Below are 23,193 nucleotides of genomic sequence, written 5' to 3' on the forward strand. Positions count from 1 at the left end.
GTCCTCAGGCCTGGCCCAGCCCTGCCCCCACTCCCAAGGCTGCCTCAGGGCCCACACCCATCACCCTTCTAACCCCATGGGACCCCTGTATCGGCTCTGGAAACCAGGATGCCTGCCACAGGCTTCTCCTCAGCCTCCCAGCAACCCCAGGCCCAAGGGCACCCCCCATAGCCTTCCTCAGTATCTTCCCAGCACACTCCAGTAACATCACACACACCCTTGATCCTGAGCTTTCTTTCTGAAACCTATGCACACCTCATACTCAGGACCTCCAAATAGACATGCAGAACCTACACACACACACCTGAGAGCCCCCAGCTCTCACACAGAGAGATGGCCTTGAGCCCCAAAAACTCATACTGTCAGTGACAGACACCCAGAGCCCCCAACACAGAAACAACAGGAGATGCTAACACCCATTCCAGAGCCCCACAGACACTTGGATCTTCCAACATATACAGAGAAACCCAGAACATTCAGCATAAACTCTCCCACCATACACAGACACACACACACATACAATCAGCACTTCCTCACACCACCTTGGGGCTCACCTGGCCAGGCCCTCCCAGAGTCCCCAACAGGTCGAAGCTCGAGCAGAGACTCAGAGACCTTGGAAGACTGGCCTGCCCCAGGCTGCCAGCTTGTCCAGCCACACCAGCCTCCCTGGGCTGGCTCCACACTGAGGCCCTAAAGGGTGACGGGGACCCAGAATCTCCCTCCCAGTGTGCCCTGTGAGCACCGGCCCCTTTGTCCATCTCAGCCTGATTTGCCTTCTTCAAAGGGAAGAACACTCACTCCCCCTCCTACATCAAAGTGTCCCAAAAAGAACCACTGCCTGCCGCCTAATTTATGCCACCTTATTGGGGGAGCTCAGATGGCTGGCCCAGGTCCTGAAGTGTGACCAGACTGGTAGGACCAGCATTCTGACCCCATCGTGCCTGCTGGCCGCTGTCTGGGCTGTTCCCGGCACTGACTCCTGAGGTCCCACTGAGTTCTTTCACCCATGACGAGTGTATTTTGCCAAAATGAAATGGTTGGTGTTGGGGACCCTGTAGGGCTGGGCTTGGGCCCACCAGAAGAAGTTATCTCTTTGTTAAGGAATGTTTCCAGAAGGGAAAAATGTGCTGAAGAGGCTCGGGTGGAGTGTAAGTCAAGAGACTGCTTGGTGTCCCCAGGCCAGGCTGTGATTGAGCTTGAGAGTCCATTGTACGGCTTCCCCTCCCTCCCCACGCCCATGCTGCCACCCCATGGCTCTCGCCGTCAGGTCTGACCCGTGGGTTCCCTGGGCCTCTGTGGTCAACTGTGGGTGGTTTGGAGGGAATTGGCAGGTGACTTGGCCCTGAGACAGGGATGTGGTGAGACAGACAGGAGAGGAACTGCCGGGCTGGTCAAGACAGTGTGGCTGCGACTGCTGGGTGTAAGGGGGTGGCCAGGGTCCCAGCTCCTGAGATCAGCCCAGTCCCCTTGTCTAGGCCCTTCCCATGGCCTGGAAAGCCCCAGATTAGCAGACCTGGGCTTCTTGTGGATATTCACCAGTGGATCCTAGGGAGACCTGGGCACATCTTATCTGGGCTCAATGCCTCAACCTCCTCATCCAGAAAATGGGGCAGAAATCCTTGGCCCAGTACTTTGACCCAGTGAGGTTAGGACACGGCACTGAATGTTCTCTGGGCATCTTGTGGAAGGGGACCATGGCCTCCGTAAGGGCAGCTACCCATCCCTGGGCGCTAACAAGAGCCATTGGGCACCCCAGCCCCCTGTTTTTTTTGGATGATGCTCACTGGCTGCTGGCTTGAAGAAGGGCTGGTTCACAAGGAAGAGAAATGGTCTGTTGTGGGACCTGAGGCCACACAGGGACCTGTTGGGGGACTGAGGGGCAGGAGGCCACTTGCTGGCCACGCTGATGCCCCACATACAGTCCCAGCGCCGGGTAGGGAAGGGTTTGTTCCGTGCACTTGCCAAAGGTCACATGGCACACAGGAAGCAAACCACACAGACCCCCCAGGGCAGGATTCTGTGGGGCTGGAGCCATGAATTGTTTAGTAAAACAGGAGAAGCCTGTGGAACGGGATGGTGAATGGTGTCAGCATGGTCTTACCCTAGTCTAGGAGTCGGGCCCACTATGTGTGTGCATGGGCAGGTGCAGGTGTGTGAGGGGAGCACGGACTTCCATCCTTCATGTAGCACACAGGTGTGGGAAGTCCCACCATGTCCCAGGAATCGAGTCAGGGGCTGGGCTCTAGAGGCATGTCATGTGTGGTCCCTGCCCTGCACCTAAAGACCATCCCCACAACGGGAGTCGAGAGCTAAAGCCAGCAGTGCACAGTTATCAGCCCAGCCCCGAGCTCCGTGCCAAGTGCCGTTTACCTGTTATCTCATTTCATCCTCATGATAACCAGAGGCACCAGGATCCCAGCTGCTGCTTGCCCTTCCCACCTCACCCCGCCGCATGCCAAGTGCATGCATGAGACAGCATCATGCCTTGTGCTGCAACAGTGGGGAAAAAGGCCCAGTGCGTTCCTGGGACTGGTGGGGAAGGTGTGTAGCAGGCAGGGGCAACAGATGGACGGGTCTGGGAGAAGAGATGCTCACCAGGCCGGAACGGCGGGGAGTGCTTAGAGGAGGCCCAGGAAGCAGGAATGAGCATAGTGTATTCAGGGCAGGGACCTCCTCCTGCAGGCCTCTGCGTCCCAAATGCAATCCGTGGGACACACACTGTGGTGCAGGACACTCGCTGGTAAAAGGGTTCTGTAGTTGGAAGAACTTGGGAAGGGTCACAGATGCCACCCTCCTCAAGGATGTTTGCAGTGCACATGCTGTGGAAGCCAGGCAGACAGACAGATATTGGATAGACAGGCAGCAGGAGGGAGGTCAGTTAGGAGAACAGAGCAGGGCCAGGGAAGAGACCGTCACTTGGAGGGAGATTTCAGAGGCTCTGTTGGCACGACTCGCCTGCACTGCCTCTTCATTGCCCTGTGTGCTCACTGATGTGTGTGATCTCTGGATTGAGGTCTCTGTGGACTGTGGCCGAGGGCTGTCCCCCACACCTCAGTCCCTGGGTTGCTGACCAAAAGGTACCTCGGAAAAAAGGCCTGGTGAGCTACTTCCAAAAAAGCAGCCACTGTAAACCCTGTGGGACACAGTTCCACTCTGCGTGGTGTCCCCATGAGTCAGAACTGACTCAACAGCAAATGATTAACTGGTTTGGTCCCCCACATCAGTCTGCAAGTTCTACCAGGGCTGGCGTGTCTGGTTCTTTCCCACGTGTGCCCCCAGGGAGGTCCCTGGCTGGTGTAAACAGTTTGTGCTCAACTATTAATCTAAAGTTTGCTGGTTCAAACCACCCAGCAGCACCACAGAAGAAAGAGCTGGCAATCCGCTTCCGTAAAAATGACAGCCAAGAAAACCTTGTGGAGCGCAGTTCGTCTCTGTAATACATGGGGTCACCATGAGTCAGAATGGACTCAACAGCAGTGGGCTACGGGTGCTCCCAGAGAGTACAGGCGGGCAGCAGTGCTCCAGCAGTGCCTGCTGAGTTTGAAGAGCTGACAGTCTTCACCCCTCACTCGCTGCTGAAAGAGGGCCTGGAGCATGGCTCCCCCACAGAAGGAGGTCTGATCGGCCATCTTCCTTGGCGAGCTCCCAAAGGCAGGGCTGCCCCACCTCACGCCTTCCCCCAGCCCAGCAAAGCCCCACAGCTCACAGGACGGCAGAAAAGATACCATCTGGGCCTTGAAAAGCTGAGAGCCTTTGCGGGTTGTCGTTTCTCTGATTCTTCTTTCCGTGGAAGGGTTTATGTGGCTTTTATTGTTTTCCCAAAGTCCTTGGATGGTGCAAACAGCTGATGGACTCAGCTGGTAACTGAAATTCGGTTGACGGTTCAAGTCCACCCAGAGGCTCCTGGGGAGAAAGGCCTGGTGATCTGCTTCTGGAATAGTCAGCCTCTGAAAGCCCTGCGGCGCACGTTCTGCTCCCAAGGAGGGGTCGCTATGAGTGGGGCTTGACTTGCTGGCAGTTATTTTTTTGTTTTTGTTTTTTAATTTTTTTCCCTTTGTCATCCTCAAAGGCACTAAAATACAAAGAAATGGATTTGCCAGCCACAAGCCTGTTATGGTGGCAAAAAGAAAGCTGTGAGGCTGGAGGGTAATAAACTTCTTTTTTCTTTTTTTTTTTTTGAGTTCAGAAGGATTCTGCAGGTTATACTGGTCGGCCTCTCAGATTCCGCCAGTAGGTATTTGCTGGTGCTACTGCTGCTGTTATTACCAATAATGAATATGATTTTACTGTGTTTAATCTTTAAACAAGGTCACTGCATAAGGGATGGGCCTGCTGAAGAAGAGAGATATTTTCATTCCTCTGGTGGCGCAGTGCCCAGAGCACTTGACTGCTAACCAGAAGGCTGGCGGTTCAAACCCACCAGCCACTCCTCGGAAGGAAGGTTGAGCGATCTACTTCCGTAGTGATACCACTTCAGAAACCCAAGGAGGAGTCACTGTGAGTCAGACTCAACTTGATGGCAGTGAGACTTTTTGTTTTGTCTTGTTTTGTTTTTGGCCTTCCGTAAATATTTATTGAACGTTGTTCTTGTTCGTTGCCATCACTTTAGTCCCGAGTCATGGCAGCCCCGTGCTCAGCAGAACGCAGTGCTGCCCGTCCTGTGCCATCTTCAGGATCACTGGTCTGCTCAAGGCCCTGCATGTAGCCACTGTGTATTTTGAGCACCTTCCAATCCAGGGGCTCAGCTTCCAGCTGAGAACAGACAATGTTCTGTTGTGATCCTAGGGCTCTCATTGGCTGATTTTGGAAGTAGATCGTCAGGCCTTTCTTCCTAATCTGTCTTAGTCTGGAAGCTCCACTGAAACCTGTCTGCCATGCTGGTATGTGAAATACCAGTGCCATAGCTTCCAGCATCAGAGCAACACACCAGCCACCACAGATGACAGACTGACAGATGGGTGGCGGCTTTATTTATTGAATAAACCAAAAAACCAAACTCACTGCCATGGAGTCGATCCCAACTCCTAGCAACCCCTCCTTGGGTTTCTGAGGCGGTATCTTTACAGAAGTAGATTGCCTCATCTTCCTTCCGAAGACTGGCTGGGGAACCGCCAGCCTTCTAGTTAGCAGTCAAATGCCTTAGGCACTATGCCACCAGAACTCCCTATTTACTGAATACCCACCCCAAATTCCTGCTCCATGCCTGGTGGTCCACTAGATTCTGGGGATCCAGTAATAGTAGGCTAGACACCATGACCCCTGCATGGGGAGCTCACCTTCCAGCAGGGAACAAACATGGAGCAGGCCTTGTTCTAAGCACTTTGTAGTTCTTAGCTCATTTATTCCCCCTAAGGAAACCTGTGAGATGGTGGTAGTGGTTGATAGCTGCCACTGAGTTGGGCCCCTACTCAGAGTGCCCCCATGCACAGAACTCTTCCGGACCTTGGCCATCCCCACACGCAATTGCAGGTCAGGCTGTTGTGATTCATAGAGTTTCCATTGGCTGGTTTTCAGAAGGAAATTGCCAAGCCTTTCTTCCTACTTTGTCTTAGTCTGGAAGCTCCACTGAAACCAGCTCAGCATCCTAATAACACGCAAGCCCCTGGACAGCTGGGTGGGGCTGCGCATGAGGTGCCTCAGCCAGGAGTTAGCTGACCCCAGGTCTCCCATATAGAAGGTGAGAATTCTACCACTGAGCCACCACTGTAGCTACTATTTTTGGCTAAAGAAACTGAAGCAAAAAACATCATACCTAATTAGTAGAGGAGGAGTTTGAACCCAAGCTGGCCCCAAGCAACTGGGGACCAAGAGATCTGGAATCAGCTAGCTAGACTCCAGGAAGGCCGTGAAGAAGTCACATGAATGTGGAGGCATCCCAAGCATCATGAAGAGGCAGCTTGAACTGGGGACAAGAGGAAGACAGTGGGGACCTCCGAGTTCCAACTGTTGTCCTTGTTATCTTAGGGCCAGCGTGCCCATCAGTTGCCCACCACTTGCCAAGGAAAAGGACTCAAGACTCTAGGCTCGCCCATTTCCCCAGCAGTCAGCAAAGTCAGCCAGGACTGTGGTAGCTTGCTGGCCCACTCTGCATCTGTTAGGCTGGGCAAATTGGGGTCGCATAGTATCTCTCAGGGGAGCTCTGGTAGCCTAGTGCATAAGGCATTTGACTGCTAGCCAGAAGGCTGGCGGTTCAAACTCACCAGCCACTCCTCAGAAGGCAGATGGGGCAATCTACTTCTGTAGTGATACTGCCTCAGAAATCCAAGGAGGGGTCGCTATGAGTTGAGTGCGACTCGATGGCACATAACAACAACAACAGTATCTCTCAGAGCTTCAGATCCAGAAATGAGTCTGTGTGTCCCTGGTGATGCTAGAGGTGGGGGATCAGAAACCAGGGGTAGGGGAGGTTTTAAAAAAGACAAAAAAAATTGTCACAGAGTTGATTCCCACTCGTGGCGACGCCTCGTGTTACAGAGTAGAACTGCTCTGTAGGGTTTTCTTGGCTGTCACCTTTGCAGACGCAGATCACCAGGCCTCTCTTCTGCAGTGCTGCTGGGTGGGTTCAAACCGCCAACCTTTTGACTTGCAGTCAGGTGCAGACTGTGCATCGTCCAGAAACCTGGAGGAGAGAGAGGGACTCTACATTAAAAGGAAGCATGAGGTCTTTTTACCCCCCAACTCCAACTCTGAAAATATCAAGCTGTGAAAAATGGCACATGTACACTCACTCACTCTCCCCACTGGAAAATCCTGACTACAGTTTGTGTTACTGCGCTTGGTGGTGTCCCTGAGCAACACAAGTGGTTAACATGCTCAACTGCTAACCAAAAGATTGGCGGTTTGAGTCCACCCAGAGGTGCCTCGGAAGAAAGGCCTGGTGATCCACTTCTGAAAAATCAGGCCTTGAAAGCCCTGTGGAGCCCAGTTCTGCTCTGACACACACGGGGTCACTGTGAGCCCACGTCAACTTGACGGCCACTGGTTTTGCTGCGCTCTGTTTTCTGTCTATCATTTCTACAGTAAAAGAATCCAGAGAGGGCGGTGGCACAGTGCAGTGAGTTGGAACACATACACTAGAGTCAGAGGGCCACGTTCGAATCCTTGTTCCTTTACAGCTGAGTCGAAAGAATCAGTCAGATTGCTGTTCGCTATGGCACTTCTCCCACAATGGAAGCGTCATTCACTCGTCGGTCTTCACCACCTCAGGACCTTTGCTTGGTTTGGTTTTAATGTTTAAATAGACTTTATTTTATAGAACAGTTTGAGATTTACGAAAAACTTGTAAAGGTGGAAAAGAGAGTTCCTGTATGCTGAACACCACATTTCCCCGTTATTAACAGCTTACATTAGGGTGGCGCATTCCTTAAAACTGATACATTGTTAGTCAAGGAAGTCTTTGCTTTATTCAGATTTCCTTTGACTTCCCCAATGCCCTTCTTTTAGTCTAGGATTCACATAACCTTTAGTGTCATGTCTTTGTGGGCTCCCCAGGGCTGTGAGTTTCACAGACTTGCCTTGTATTTGACCTTGACAGTCTTGAGGAGTAAAGGTTAGGGACTTTGTAGAATGGGTTTGTCTGTTTGGTCAAGATTAGACAGAGAGGAAGCCCACAGAGGTAAAGTGCCATTTTTATCACTTATCAAATGCACTTAATATGACTTATCACTGATGATGTTGACCTTGATCTCCTGATTGAGCAGCACAGAAATTTCTGTCTTCATTTAGTCAACAGACATTTACTGAGCACCTACAGTATGCCAGATGCTACGTTCTCATTGTTGTTGTTAGCTGCTGTTGAGTCAGCCCCTGACTCACGGTGACCTCATCTGCACAGAACGGATCACTGCCTGGTCCTGCAGCAATCCCAGGATTGGTTGGGGATCGGACCGTTGTGGTCCACAGGGTTTTCCCTGGGGGTTTTTGGAAGGAGATCACCAGGCCTTTCTTCCTAGTCCATCTTAGTCTGGAAGCTCCGCTGAAACCTGCTCAGCATCCTGGCAATACACAAGCCCCCACTGACAGACAGACAAGTGGCTGCACATGAGGTGCACTGACTGAGAATCGAACCCAAGTCTCCTGCGTGGAAGGTGAGACTTCTGCCACTGAGCCACCACCGGCTCCTGATGCTGCGAGGCTGCTCAAGTCCTGCGTGTTGTACAAAAGCATTTGGGCTCCATCCTGCAGTGGGGAACAGCCAGAAGGTGTGGGGCATGTGAATAACACGGTTGTTACTGTTGTTAGTTGCTGTCAAGTCAGCTCGGACTCCAGGTGGCCCCACATACGATAGAACACGGTGTTGTCCAGCTTCGTCCTTCCTCATGGTGGCTGGTGTGCCTGAGTCCGTTGTTGCCGCCACTGTGGGTTTTGCGTGCCTTCCAGCAGTCCAGCACTGTATCAGACATCTTCTGTGTCATCTATAAAGTTTTCATCGGCTGATTTTTCAGAAGTTGGTTGCCAGGCCTTTTTTCTTAGTCTTTCAAGTCTGTAAGCTCTGCTAAAACCTATCCACCGTGGGTGACCCTGCTGATATTTGAATTCCCAGTGGCACGGCTTCCAGCATCACAGCAACATGCAAGGCATCACAGTAGGACAGACTGACAGACAGGTGGTAACATGGTCAGACTTGCTTTTCTTCATGGTTCTAATGGCCTTGGGGGCAGAACGTGGCAAGGGACGGAGAGCCCGATGAGAACTGGATGTGGGAAGATAACATCGAGACAGTGGCTTTGGGGCTGGAGAGGATGGGCTTGGAGGGAGGGGGGATTTGAGCAGCAGACTTGACAGACTCTGGAACCCAAGAGGGAAAGAGGGTCAGCCAGGCCTCTGGCTGGGTGGGTGGAGGGTGTCGTCACAGGCCTCTCGTCCCTTTGGCCTGGCTCAGCTCCATGAGCTGTGAACCACCCTGGGGAGGCATGGTGGGAGGCAGTGCCAACAGGGACAGGATTAGGTGGCCCAGTGCATGCTCTGTGGGGACCAGGATGCCCCCCAGAAAGGGAGTGGACAGGCAGTGACTGAGATGTCCCCTGTGGCAGGGTCTAGGTTGGGCTGTGGGAGCAGGTGGCTGAGGTGGAACAGAGGTGAAAGGATGAAAATAAGAAAGTTGGGGGGCAGACTGGGAGGTCCAGGGATGGCACTGTGAGGGCCGGTGGCCCCTCGCCACTCCAGGGGTCTGCCCTGCCTTTGCACTTCTATGTCTGTCCAGCAAGGGTGGGCAATGGCCGCATGACCTCACCACCAAGTTCCACTCCACATCCCACACCCAGGATGGTCCCCAGCTGGAGAAAGCCCTCAGGAAACAGGGGAGATGAATGATTGAGTCAGTGGGGGGGCCATGCCTCTCTGGAGCAGCAACACACCTGCCACCAAGCTGGGGCAGTGACACCTCCCTCACACACCCATTGGGTGCCCAGGGGTGAAGTCTGGTCAGTGCAGGAGTGTGCGTGTGTGAGTGAGAGCATGTGCATGTGCCTGTCTTCATGTCTGCACATGCATGTGCTCAGAGGATAGTTTCCAGCGCCATGCAGTGTTTAGAGAACACGGGATTAGTAGAAGCAAGTTCCTGGAGAATCAGGAGGTTCCCGCATCTCAGACTGCAAATTCCAGGCCTGTGTGTTCAATGCACGTTATTTCCTGGATGGATGCGCATTCACGTGTGAGAAATAGCTACACAGATAGCTAGTCGATGGCCCTGCTTTTCTCAGAGGCCCAGAGAGGCTCTGTGGTCTCAGGGTGGGGACTGGCCTGCTCCAGGACTGGACCCCTCTACTGCCCAGTGGTCGCTCTCCAAATCCAGCTGGGCTTCTGAGGCTCCACCCCTTTCCCACCCTCCCAACCCTGAAGTTTGGGCGCCCACACTGCCTGCTCAGAGATCCCTCCGATTCAGCGCTTCTCGGCCTCAGCCCCCGTCTCTGCGCCTGGCCACAGACTTTGACTCTGCCAAAGGCTCCAGAGCAGTCCTGGCGCCCCTGCCCCGGAATGATTAACCCTGGTAGGCAGCACACAGTGACTTGACCTCAGGGCAAGTGGTCCCTGGCCCACTGGGCGATGGGAAGGAAAGCTATCCTGGCTCTGCCGGGAGCTGCTACAGAGTTCGTATGACTCGCCAAAGCCAGGGCCCTCAGTGCCCAACAGACCGAGGAGGCCTTGTGGGCCAGAGGTAGAACCAGGGGCACTGGGGGGCCGTGGGCCCTGGGGAGGGAAGGCTCTGGGCCCTCAGGAGGTGAAAGAACAGTGACTCCCCCACCCCGGCAGGGCAGCACAGGGGAAGGAAGGCTGGAATGAGCGGCTGACTGGGGTCAAGTCCAGCTGGCCAGGGCTCGGGTATTGGTCGGGGCTGAGCTTCTGCTGTGGGAATGTGCCCAGTGGCCTGAAGGTGGCCAGGCAGGTGTGAGGTGGTCTGCTGCTGTCCTGACACCATCCCCCTGCCTGCGGGAGGACCAGCTGCCCCTTCCCCAGGGGGCCAGGGCAGGTGGGGGTCCAGTTGTACCGGGAAGCAGGAAGACTCATGGCCCAGAGAGTGCAGGAGTTGGGGCAGGCAGGGCAACAGCGTAAGAGTTGGGGCGGGGTGGGTAGCAGGTTTGTCTTCCAGCTTTCACAATGCAGGGCTGAGCAGAAGGAATACCGTCCCTGCCCATGCCTCCTCACCCGGAGCCATTCCTAATCTCTAGAGTCTCCCACCAGGGTGGTGCCAGCCCCACACAGGGCGTGGCAGAACCCAGCAACCTCAGACTCTGGGTCCAGGCTGGATGATAGTGGCTGGTGTCTGTCCCCAGCACTGTTCTGAGCAAATGGTGTTCATTCCGGTACTGACTTTCACATCACCCCCGCTCCCCGGGGTTGAGGTGTGAGCCTCAGTCTGTAGACTCCAAGAAGTGAAGTAACCAGCCCATGATCACACAGTTTCAGACACAGGTGCACATGAGCCAAAGACTGGGCTTTCGACGCCATGCTGATCTGCCTCCCTCAAGCCTGGCAGACAGCCAGAGGGCCATGTCCTTGAGGCCCCAGGAGGGCCAGGCCAGACCACCCTGGGGAGAATGCAGGCAGAGCCCAGGACGCTGACTCGAGCCCACACCTGCTCCAGGTGCCGCAAGGCTCAGAGTCCCAGCACCCCCGCTGTGTCCCTGGCTTCCTAGCGAAGGGGAGTTGGTGCTTCTGGCGCTTCCAGCCGTTGTCAGTGCCAGACAATTAACAGTGGAAAATAATTGCTCTGGCTGTGCCAGCAGCCCACTTTGGCTGATAAAATGGGGAAGGTCAGATGCTGATGCTGGGCATCAGAGCTGGCGAGCTGCAGCAGGGACAGGCTGTCAGGACGGGCCTCAGAAGCAGAGGCCCCTGCACCCCACGCCCAGCACATCCTGGGGCCCCTGAGTGACAGGGAGCCTCTGCCTGGGCCCTGAAGACTTGGGGTGCTCAGTTGAGCTTGGCCCTCATGCCCAGGGACAGCAGGGGCCTCTGATCCTGGCTGTGGTCCTCCTGCCTCCATCCAGGCATCCAGCCCGACAACCCGGGCAGGGAGGTGGCCAGAGTGTGGGCAGAAGGAGCTGGCCCAGTTTGGCTGGGGGTAGAAGCAGGGGTGCACAGAGTGGGCAGGCTGGAGGTGGGAAGCCCCCAAGCCAGCAGGACCGGGCGGGCACCCCACTCAGCGCTCACCCTGCATGTCTCCATCCCACAGGCAGAGCTGTAACACGGCGGCCCCCGTCACAGCTGACAAGTCTGCCTGCCATGGCGAGCCCCACTCTGAGCCCCGACTCCTCGTCGCACGAGGCCCTGTCAGCCCCCACGTGCTCGCCCACCTCTGACTCCGAGAACCTCAGCCCCGATGAGCTGGAGCTGCTGGCCAAACTCGAAGAGCAGAACCGGTGAGTTGGGGCCTGGGTGGCAGGGCGGGGTCGGGCCGCAGCCCGGGCCCCACCCGGGAGCTCCTGGGCGCCCCTGCATCCGGGATCGGAGCCAGGCCCCAGGCAAAGTCGCAGCTACCCAGAGGTACCATCTCTCCTCCTCCTCCCAGCCCCAAGGGAGTAACTGATCCCCACCATTCAGGTGAGGAGACAGTTTCCGAGAGATGGAGTGGATCTAGCTGTTGCCTATGCGCTCACTGCTGACCCATAGGCTACTGGTTTGAGTCCCCTCAGAGGCACCTCAGAAAAAAGGCCTGGTGATCCACTTCCAAAACCCCAGCCCCTGAAAACCTTGTAGAGCACGGTTCTACCCTGACACACAGGGTTGTCATGAGTTGGAGTCGACTCCAGCAACTGATTTGATTTTCTTATTGAGGGGAGGAAGCTAAAGCCTCAGCCTCCAGGGAACTTTTCCACACGCCTCTCAGGCTCTGCTCCTTGCTAGCTGTGCACCTTCCACTGGTGGCTCACCCTCTCTGTGCCTCACCCATAAAGTGGGGGTCATCACAGAGTGTGGCCTGCAGGATTGGTAGGGTAGGACAGTCAAATGAGCTGATACACACGGTGCTCAGACCAGAGCCCGGCACCTAATGGGAACAGACAGAACAGAAGCTGCTTCAGGGGTGACACATGAGAAAAATCACAGCTCAGAGAGGTGAAGTGACTAGCCAAAGTCACACAGCAGAAGCTACTCCAGCCCCTCAGCAGAAGTGACACAGACCCCATTCTCGGCATCCTCTTGGACCCTGGTTGGAGGCACTGGGCTCCCTAGCGGCTCCCTGCACCCCAGAAGTTGTGCCCTGGCCCCTCACTCTGACAGCCCTTCTTACCCAGGCTCCTGGAGGCTGACTCCAAATCCATGCGCTCCATGAATGGCTCCCGGCGCAACAGCGGCTCCTCGCTGGTGTCCAGCTCCTCAGCCTCCTCCAACCTGAGCCACCTGGAAGAGGACACGTGGATCCTGTGGGGCCGCATCGCCAACGAATGGGAGGAGTGGCGGCGCAGGAAGGAGAAGCTGCTCAAGGTGGCGGGAGTGGGCGGGTGGGCAGCACCAGCACAGTCATTGGGTACTGTGAGACGCCAGGCCCCACAGCTGGCAGGCCACGGTGAGAGACACCAGGAAGGTGAGGCAGGGCCTGCCAGGGGCCCCAGCCTGTGCACAGGGCAGGTGCAGGTGTGTAGGCACTTCTAGGCTGTCACACATGGAGGCCCTGGGTGGCGCACATGGTTAAGCACTCTGCTGCTGACCAAAAGTTGAAGGTTTGAGTCCAGTCAGAGGTGCCTTGGAAGAAAGGCCTGGTGATCTCCTTCTGAAAACTCAGCCATTGAAAACCCTGTGGAGCACAGTTCTAGTCTGACACACCTGGGGGCGCCGTGAGTCGGTTTTGTTGCCAAGGCAGTGGGAGAGGAGAGAGCAAGGGGGCTCTGCATAGGCAGGTGGCCGGTCACTGAGTTCTGCATCCCAGCACACACAAAGTTCTGCTGCTAGGTCTGTGAAGCACTGTGGACAAGCTCAGTGCCATGAGCACCTCGGGGGCCAGCTACATCTCACATGGTGGCTGGGGTGGCCATGTGAAGGCTGGCCTGGGGCAGGGTCCAGCCCATCCTCCCACTGCCCGCCTGCCCATCCCAGGAGCTGATTCGAAAGGGCATCCCGCACCACTTCCGGGCCATCGTGTGGCAGCTTCTGTGCAGCGCCACGGACATGCCTGTCAAGAACCAGTACTCCGAGCTGCTCAAGATGTCATCACCCTGCGAGAAGCTGATCCGCAGGGACATCGCCCGCACCTACCCAGAGCATGAGTTCTTCAAGGGCCAGGACAGCCTGGGTCAGGAGGTCCTCTTTAACGTCATGAAGGTGATACCAGCAGTCCCGGGCCCCTGTCCTCCACTGCCTAGGCTTCCTGCCCCTGGGCCTGGCCTCAGGGCCTACGCAAAGCAGCACTTCCCACCCTGCCTGCTTCTGCGGCCTGCAGGACCTTGCTCTGATACCACTGTGTTCCCTTCCAGGCCTACTCCCTGGTGGACCGCGAGGTGGGCTACTGCCAGGGTAGCGCCTTTATCGTGGGCCTGCTCCTCATGCAGGTAGGTGGCCAGGAACCAGGCCCTGCCCCCAGCAGAGTGTTCCACCTCTGCTCTCTGATAGTCCCCAGCCAAGCCCCTAGTGGATGGACACAGAGCAGCTGGACACCTGTCCTGGCTGGGTCCTGTCCACTGTACCATTGGGGCAGACTGCCCTCCTCCATCACCTCCTAGAATTGGACGGAGAACTCAGGTCAGGGACTGAGTCAGCCAGTGTCACATCTATAGGGCCTGGAATGTTCCTCCAGAGAAGCCAGAGGCTTAGGAAGGGAGAAGGAGACAGTTGAAAGTGGAAAGTAGATGAGAATGTGTGCTCTGGTGCTGGCCACACCCAGTCCCAGCTCCAGTTTTCTACTGTGTGGCCTTCGGCAGGTTCCTTAAGCCTCAGGTTCTCCTTCAGTAAAGCAAGGTGGCGATACTTACCCAGAGGTTCGTGGTGAGCCAGGGAAAGCCAGGGCCAGCTCAGCCTGGTCACTGGGCACAGTCAGTGTCCATTACACGTAAATGGAACAGAAACAGGCCTGGGGCGAAGTGCCGCCCACCAGGGCATGAGAGGAGCAGCGAGCACACCCTCGCTGCCCAGTCCCCTCGCCCGTCTCCACCCGTGCCTCCCAGATGCCCGAGGAGGAAGCGTTCTGTGTGTTCGTCCGACTGATGCAGGAGTACCGCCTCCGGGAGCTCTTCAAGCCCAGCATGGCTGAGCTGGGGCTCTGCATCTACCAGTTCGAGTACATGCTGCAGGTGAGCGCCGCCGGCCAACCCCCCCTGCGGCCTTACCCCTTGGCCACAGGCCCCACTGCTAACCAAGGTGGCCCCCGGGGCTCAGACAGCACATCCACGCATCCCAGCTCACAAGGGGCTGTGTGGCCCTCCCCCAAAGGACCAGCCACTTAAAGTAGAGCTCCTGAGGGCCCCAGTTTCCAGGCCACTGAGGCGGAGGCGTGGAGTGGGCTCGGCGCTCGGACACACCACCCATGGCCCCTTCCTGTCTGCTCTGGAAGTATGGAGAGGAGGGGCAGTGTCGTCTGCCTGCCTCTGCTGATTACCGGGGAGCTGCACAGAGCTTTGTTTATAAATAGCAGCCCCCACAGGCCCTGGCTCCTGGCAGGCAGACAAAGCGGACACGCATGTGCACGCACTTCAAAGCTGCGTGCAGGTGGAGCTGTGAGGCCCCACTCGTCAGGTTGGAGGACAGGGAGTGCTGCGTTGGAGATGACCTGGCAATCCTGGCTAGTGGGTGCCCTGGACTCACAGCAGGTGTCTCTGTCACCCAGGGGAACAGCCAACCTCACCCAAGGCTAGGTAGCTGAGACCTCCCACACGGGGAAGTAGTTGACGCCATGTTAATCCAGGCAAGGTGGGTGGAAGAGACCAAGAGTCCATTCCCCTAATAAAGGACATCTAGGGGATCCTGATGCCTTCTCTGATCCAACTTCCCCAGTGGCCTGTCATTTCTCAGTGGTTGTGGGAGTCTAGGCCAAGACATCAGGCATCCACCGACCTCAGCAGGGCCCAGCTTTGTGCTGGGAGCTGCAGGTGGAGACAGACAGGCAGAGGGGTGTCTCAGACCCACACAGCACGTGATGTGCATGGGCTGTGTTGAGCTCACACCAGGGGCTGTGGGCTCGATGTCACTTTCTAGCTGAACTTTGGGGAGTTATGTCATCAATCTGAGGCTCGGAATCTTCTTCTGGGGTGGTCTGCCGATTCATTGGCTGTTGGCAATGGAGCAGTCAGGCCAGCACCTGCCCAGGGTGTGCACCCAACTCCCGCCAGCTGCTCACCACCCGCCTGCATGTCCAACTTGTGGAGCTCGAAACTCTGGAGAGCTCTGGCCTCGTGCACATGATGTACTGCTCAGGAGCAGAGGAGGGAAGACGAGGGCTGCTGGGCAGTCGGGGAAGGATCCCTGGAGCAGCACCACTGAGCTCAGCCCAAGCAGGTGGGAGAGGTGGGCATGGAGAGCCGGCCCAGGGCCCTCCTCACAGCACCTGCCTCCCTCACCTGCAGGAGCAGCTCCCGGACCTGAACACCCACTTCCGCTCCCAGAGCTTCCACACGTCCATGTATGCCTCATCCTGGTTCCTCACGCTCTTCCTGACCACCTTCCCGCTGCCCGTGGCCACCCGCATCTTCGACATCTTCATGTATGAGGTGAGAACCTGGCCCAGGCTGGGAGGCTCTGGACTCAGCGCTTCTTACACCACGCGGGAGACAAATCCTGGGCTGGGGAAGGGCCTGGGTTTGGGCAGAGGGAAGGCGCCTGGGGGAGCAGGATGGGAGACACAGTGCCGCCACTGCCTTCACAGGGCCTGGAGATTGTGTTCCGGGTGGGCCTGGCCCTGCTGCAGGTGAACCAGATGGAGCTGATGCAGCTGGACATGGAGGGGATGTCCCAGGTGAGCCAGGGGAAGGGGTGCGACGACATTGGGGGAGGGGCAGCCCTGAGTGTCCATGGTCTCTTCCTACCAGCTCTGCCCTCCCTGTAGGAACCAGGGGGTCCAGAGCAGCAGTCTCTGCCACAGTGACAGAGGGAGGCCCTGGCCAGGAAGAGGCTTGGGGATGGTCCCACCTCCTCCTCCTCCCCTTCCCCCAGCTCCAGGTCCCCCAAAGCCTGAACCTCCCCACTGGTAAACAGTTGGGCTAGCCAAACCACGGGATGTGATTTCTGCACCAGCCGACCTGCCCAGGGAGGGCACAGCAGGGGTGAGGGGTCGCACAGCTCCACACCTGCCCTGCCTGAGCACTGGGGGAGGGGCTGCCTGCTTCCCGCCACCCCATCCCGCCACGCAGGCCCTGCCCCCTCAGAGCCCTCCAGCTGGCGCCCGGGAAAGAATGCACAAAGGCCACGGTTGTGTCTGCAGACACGGGTGTCCATTGTCCGCAGCTGCTGGACAGGGCCAGCTGGGCAGGGGAGCAGGCCCAGGCTGCCCCCGAACCTCAACAAGCTGTGGCCACTGCCACTGACGCTTAACCCTTTGCTGAGGCTCAAGGAGCCGGGCCAACCTCTCTGGGACCTCCCCGGGGCTGGTCCAGCTATCTGACGCCTTGCCTTCCCCTTGCCCCTGCTTGTCTGGGTTTTGCTGGTCCTCCCACCCCATCCCTCAAAGAAGGTCCTGGGTGCTCAGACACCACCCAGGTGCAGTCTTCACCCTCAGGATGCCCCAGCCTGTGTCCTTCTGGACACAGAAGCCTGGCTGCCCCATGAGCGTGGCCAAGCATCCACCCAGGCCAGGCCCTGCACCAGGCCATGGCAGAGCCCAGACAGTCCACCCTCACCAAGCACCCAGGCCCCCCCAAACAGGCAGAAGCCACAGGGGCTCGGCAGGCTCATGGTCAGCACCACATCTCAGTGACCGCCTGTGTGCCCACAGTACTTCCAGAGGGTGATTCCCCACCAGTTTGACAGCTGCCCGGACAAGCTGATCCTCAAGGCCTACCAGATCAAGTACAACCCCAAGAAGATGAAGAGGTCAGTGCCAAGCCAGCAGTCTGGGGGGCTGGGGCATCCATGATGGCAGGACAGCGACCACGTCAGCCTCCCTTTCTGCAGGCTGGAGAAGGAGTATGCCGCCATGAAGAGCAAGGAGATGGAGGAACAGATAGAGATCAAAGTGAGTCTGCACAGGGCAAGGCATGGGCCCTGGGGGCTTGCACACCAGCCAGCGGCCACTAGAGGGCAGTCCTGCCACGCATGTAGGGAGGACCTGAGTCCTGCCCTGAGCCAACCGCCTGTTTGCTCACCCCCTCTGGGGAGCACTTGACTGCTAACCAGAAGGCTGGTGGTGGTTCAAACCCACCTGCCACTCCTCGGAAGGAAGATTGGGCATTCCTACTTCCGTAGTGATACTGCCTCGGAAACCCAAGGATGGGTCGTTATGAGTCGGGGTCGACTCGATGGCAAATAACAACAACAACAACAGTGCAGGAGCCTACCAGCTCCAGGCCCTGTTCTCATCCCAAACAGCGGTGACCAAGGCAGCCATGATCCCTGTCCTCCTGAGCACAGTGGGGAGAAGGCTGATAAACATAGTGTGTGCCCTTTGTGAAGTGCTCCATACCACGTGTGCAGGCCGGTAGAGGATACTGGGTCAGAGCTGGGGGTGGCGGGAGGAGTGTGCCAGGCACCAGGTGCTGGGAACCCAGGGCAGAAGGCTCAAAGCAGCAGCATGCTGGCAGCTGTAGGATATCCAGAGGCTGAGAGCAGAGACCCCAAGGTCATCAGGGATCAGACACCAGGACACATGGGCCAAGCCCTGCTCACCTCTGCACACAGGCTCCCCTCTCTCTGTTTCCTTCTACTTCCACCCCTGCACATGTGACAGGTTACTCAGTCAGCAAGCATTTATAAAGCACTTGCTGTGTGCCAGTCACGGCAGAGACTGGGCACCCCCAGGCCAGTGAGGAGACAGACACGAAAAAACTCCAGCACAGCCTGGCTCTGTCCTCTTCAGTGGCAGTCACACAAGGGCTCGGACTGGAGTACAACTGACCAGAGTTCGAGTCCCAGCTCCGCCACAGACAGCTGTGTGCATTCACCTCTCTGAACCTTACTGTTCCCTTGTGCAAAATGAGGACGATACTTGCTCTGCTATTCAAATTATTATTATTATTACTACGACCATCATCCTCAGCCTGTTCCTGAAAAGGCCGGGGTAGAACCCAGATGAGGGTCTGGCTCATCTGCCTCCGAGCAGCCAGTGAAATCTCTCCTGAGTGGGGAGGAGGGCAGCTTCGTCCTGCCCGCAGTGTAGGTTTCCAGAAATGCTCTTGGATCCTGATTTGTTTAGCATCTTCCTCTCTCAGTAATGGCAGCCTAACTGATGCACCGGTCCAAACGTGTGTGTGTGTGTGTGTGTGTGTGTGTGTCGTTTGCCTACAGACAAGGGCCTGCTGCCATCTAATGACTGTGAGGGGCACAGCAGGTCTTCAGGCCACATGCCCAGCCTGCAGGTTCCCCAGCAGATAATAGGAGAGCCTTAAAGAATTTAGGCAGATGCCTTCTGTCACCACCTGACCCTTGTTCTTTCCCTTTACCTCCGAGGATCTCTCCCTCACTCCTTCTCTCTTGGTTGCCCTTTGCAGTAGAAGAGATGGTGGTGGGCGGGGCACCTCCACCTGCTTCCAGTGGGTTGAAGCCAGAGGGCAGGACTGAGCTGTAACGTTACAGCTCTGAGCCCAGCTACCCACTCTGACTCAGTTTCACCACCATGAAATGAGTCAATGACTAGATTTTCTGTGACCACCCTTGCTTCCTGGGAATCTTATGAATGTTTCCATCGCATTTTCTCCCAGGAAGAAAAACAGGGAATTTTATGATCCTTAATTTTTTTTTTTAATTGTGATCTGGGGGCAGATTACAAAGCAGATTCATTTTACACACAACAGTTCGTGCACATTTGGTTTCACAACCCCGATTACAATCCCCAACCAAAAAAAAAGCTCTCCTCCTCTCTCTTCCTATGGTTTCCCCCCTCCCTGTGCCCTTCTTGTCTCTGCATTCCTGTCTGTCCAGCTTTCTCTCTATGCAAATGCTCTCCTCTGATGTCTCAGGGCTGATTGATCTAAGGGGTGCATCTCCCTAGGGTAGGTGGGTGCACCACCCTGGTGTAGGTGTTCTGTACATAGATCTTGCTGCTGTTGGGCTGAGAGCCCACACAGAAGTGAGTCCAGTTCCAGGCCCATAGGAGGACCTGGGGCCATAGTCCTGGGATCCATCAGCCTCTATCCGACCAGTAATTCTGGTCATTTTTGTGTGAAAACCAGGGAATTTCGTGTGTGATTCACAGGGAGGCAGGGTCCTCACTAATTCGCTAATCTGAACAAAATCTGTGTCTAATTTCTTCTGGGCATGTAGGGAGGGACTGGAAATAAGACATATGCAAACCTCACCCAAGGACACTGATGGTTCAGTGGGAGAATTCTCGCCTCCCGTGCAGGAGACGGGTTTCGGTTCCAGCCATGCACAGCCACCACCTCGCCTTCAGTGGAGGCCCGTGTGTTGCTGTGATGACAAACAGGTTTCAGTGGAACTTCGAAGTTAAGACAGTAGGAAGAAAGGCCTGGCAATCTCCCTTCAAAAGTCAGCCAGTGAAATCCCTATGGGCCACAGTGATCCAATCCACAACCGGTCATTGGGATGGCGCAGGACCAGTGGGTGTTTCATTCCACTGCACGTGGGGTCACCATGAGTCACAGCGGCCCAATTCAAGGCCATTGACCAACAATAGCCACCTCCCCTGCATCCCCAAAGGTCACAGAGTAGCCTAAAACCACAACTACTAACCAGAATCTGCCAGTGCAGAATGAAAAGCAAAAAGCAAGGGAGACTGTCCCCAAACCCCACTGAGGGAAGGGACAACCATTGAGTGCCGCTTGCCCTCGGGTGAGATCTGCCAGCAGAGTCACCAAAAACAGAGAGGTCTTTGCTGTTTGGCTACCAGACGGGCCTGGGGGGCCTGGGATCAGCCCCAGTGTGGGCTGGACACAGGCTCCCAAGGAGGGAGCAACCAGGAATGGGATGCCTGTGGTTTGAGGGAACCAAGGTTTGCTTAAAAAAACAAAAGTAATGGCTCTTCTAAATAGGAAGGAGCCCCTGGGTAGCACAAAGGGTGCCCCACCGCTAACCAATAAAGTTGGGGTCCATCCAGAAGTGCCTCGGAAGAGAAGCCTGGCAAGCTACTAAAAAAAATAAATACCAGCCATTGAAACCCTGTGGAGCCCAGGTCTACTCTGACAGACAGCTCGGCAGGAGTTAGAAGCAGGATGGACTATTTCATTTCCCGACCAGGACTTAACCCCTTGTCTGTTTTCTGAAAGTCTGGAGCGAGAAGGGACGATGCTGGCTGGCTCGCAGGGGCTCGGTCCTGCCCTGGGGGTGGGTGCTTGGGGGTGCCCGAATGGGAGGTGGGTCTGACATGCCTCCCCCTCCCCCCATAGAGACTTCGGACGGAGAACCGGCTTCTGAAACAGCGAATCGAGACCCTGGAGAAGGTGAGGGGCGTGGCCAATAGTTTGTGGCCGGAATCCTCCAGACACCGAGCTGGACCCTGCAGCCAAGGGCCGGCCCCTGAAGTGTGAATTAGCCCCACAGGGCCGGGGCTTTGGGCTGCGGCTTAATTGGAGGCCGCGGTGAAACGTCACTTGCTCTGCTATGCACTGTAATTAACCCTGGGGTGGTTGGGTTTAGTCATCGGGCTAACTGTGAGCACCACAACTTCTGGTGATCAGTCCTCTCAGGCCACTTAGGTGGGGGCAGATAGAACTGCTTTGACTGAAGGGCCGCAGAAATGGACAACAGGGCACCCCACCCTGCAATTTGGAAGTCTCAGCCTCAAAAAAAAAAAAAAAAAAAAAGCACGGAGTAGAGTATAAGGGGCCCACTGCCTCCACAGCCTTGACCCTGGAGCCCAGCTTTTTAAAGATGGGGAGGGTGAGGAGTCCCTGAGCACCTGCTCTCTGCCCCTCCTCCCTCCTGGGAGGAGGGTCCTCATTGTCCCCTGATCCTGGAGTCAGGTCGTCTCAAGATTCTACTGCTCTTGACCCAAAGCTGGAGTCTCCCCTTGAGTCTTGGCCTCCACCCTAGTCCTTGCAGGCGGCCCCTCCTCATTCACATTCCAGGCACCGGGGTCCCCTACCTGGAGGGTGGGGTGGTGGGCATCCTGGCCGGCCCCCTTCCCACCCACCCGCACCCAGACCCCTCTCCAGGACAGACTGGCTCTGGCTTCGGTCTTCCTCGGGTCCTCTCTTGCTGGGTCTCTGGTCCTCTGCTCTCCCTGCTTCTAGAGTAGCCCACTGCGTTAGTGACCAGCGTTCTCGTCTGTCTCTCCCTCTCCTGTCCCTGCGCCTCTGCTCTGCTCCTCCCCCTGTCGCTCGGACCCCCTCCACCGGGTAGGAGAGCGCTGCTCTGGCTGATAGGTTAATCCAGGTACTGTAGCTTTTTGTCTCCCTGTTCAAGTCCCTTCCTGGCTTTTGCCTCGCACATGACAGCCAGTCACCGCCTTGTCCTGGCCGCTGCCATTCTGAGGGGATGGGGTAGGCCTGGCGCCGTGCATGGGGGCAGCTGGGATGCTTTTCAGGGAAGACAAAAGCCTTCCTCTGGGGCATGTGAAATGGAGAGGAAATGTGGGGGTAGGGATGAAGCTTCACGCATGTGTGCAAAGTCCCTTTTCTCTAGGGGATGCTGGTAGGGACCAAGGAGGGCTCAGGGACCCTAAGAGTGTGTCAGCTGCAGGCCCTGGTGTGTGCACTTTGCTGAGCTTGTCCACTACACACATACACTCCCACTCAGTACACACACACACACACACACTGACACACATGTGCTCACTCATGCTCTCACACTCATCCTTGTACAAATGGACTCACACACATTCTCACTCACATTCAGCACCCCCTGCTGGCCTCTCTCACTGCTCTCTGCTTTACCTGCAAGGCGTGGCATCTTCTCTCACCCACCTGCTTCTGCTGCCACGTCATCTTGAATGGCTTTATCTTAAAGCTTCCACCCGCCACCTGGTGGCTCCGAGCCTGGAATGGGGGACCCAGGTTGGGTGGGGTTAGGGGATGAGGCTGTGGGGAGGCCCCAGGGGACATGTGACCCACCTACCAGCCCAGCCAAGGCTGCTGGCCCCAAGGAGCAAACCCTGCCCCTGCCCACCCTCCAAGCAGCCCACCCTCCAAGCAGCCTGAGCAGGTGGAGAGGCCTGGCTGCCGGCTGCCCTGGATGTAGGGCTTGCTTCAAGCCTCTCCTTGGACAGAGGCCGCAAGCCAGGCCCAAGAAGGGGACGGAGCTGCCCAGGCCCCTGCAGGTGTCCCATGCCTGCCTGTCCCCATCTAGCGTACACTGGAGCTGCCCCACCCATGCCTCCCATTAGGTGACCCATCCCAGGCTCTGGGTGCAGGAGGCCTTGCCCTCACTTCTGCCCCACCCCGTCCCTAAGCCCAAACTCTCTCATCTCCCTATGGCCGGAGGCAGGACCTGGGGGTCCAGCAGAGGGTCACAGCCCCCTCCTTCCTGTGCTCAGGGCCAGGTGACTCGGGCGCAGGAGGCCGAGGAGAACTACGTCATCAAGCGGGAACTGGCGGTGGCGCGGCAGCAGTGCAGTTCCGCAGCCGAGGACCTGCAGAAGGCGCGGAGCACCATCCGGCAGCTGCAGGAGCAGCAGGTACCCAGATGCCTTCAGGGTTCCCCGCAGCGCCCGTGGCCCAC

At 56.7% G+C, this 23,193-nt stretch overlaps 1 protein-coding gene across 1 annotated transcript in view; it reads left to right on the forward strand.

Annotated features, from left to right (window-relative positions):
- The first annotated feature begins 11,724 nt into the window (after positions 1-11,724).
- The window catches only part of EVI5L (ecotropic viral integration site 5 like), a 14,885-nt gene continuing 3,416 nt past the window's right edge, over positions 11,725-23,193 (forward strand). Inside the window, exons 1-12 of the mRNA XM_007953710.1 lie at positions 11,725-11,861; positions 12,735-12,924; positions 13,534-13,758; positions 13,911-13,985; positions 14,598-14,723; positions 15,993-16,136; positions 16,292-16,381; positions 17,357-17,454; positions 17,536-17,596; positions 20,922-20,975; positions 21,877-21,909; positions 23,009-23,149. Of these exons, the coding sequence (XP_007951901.1) occupies positions 11,725-11,861; positions 12,735-12,924; positions 13,534-13,758; positions 13,911-13,985; positions 14,598-14,723; positions 15,993-16,136; positions 16,292-16,381; positions 17,357-17,454; positions 17,536-17,596; positions 20,922-20,975; positions 21,877-21,909; positions 23,009-23,149 (1,374 nt within the window). The remainder of the gene's footprint in view (positions 11,862-12,734; positions 12,925-13,533; positions 13,759-13,910; positions 13,986-14,597; positions 14,724-15,992; positions 16,137-16,291; positions 16,382-17,356; positions 17,455-17,535; positions 17,597-20,921; positions 20,976-21,876; positions 21,910-23,008; positions 23,150-23,193) is intronic.

This window comes from Orycteropus afer, unplaced genomic scaffold, assembly GCF_000298275.1.
Source record: "Orycteropus afer afer isolate SDZICR_OR568_19922 unplaced genomic scaffold, OryAfe1.0 scaffold00405, whole genome shotgun sequence".
In the NCBI taxonomy this organism is placed as follows: domain Eukaryota; kingdom Metazoa; phylum Chordata; class Mammalia; order Tubulidentata; family Orycteropodidae; genus Orycteropus; species Orycteropus afer.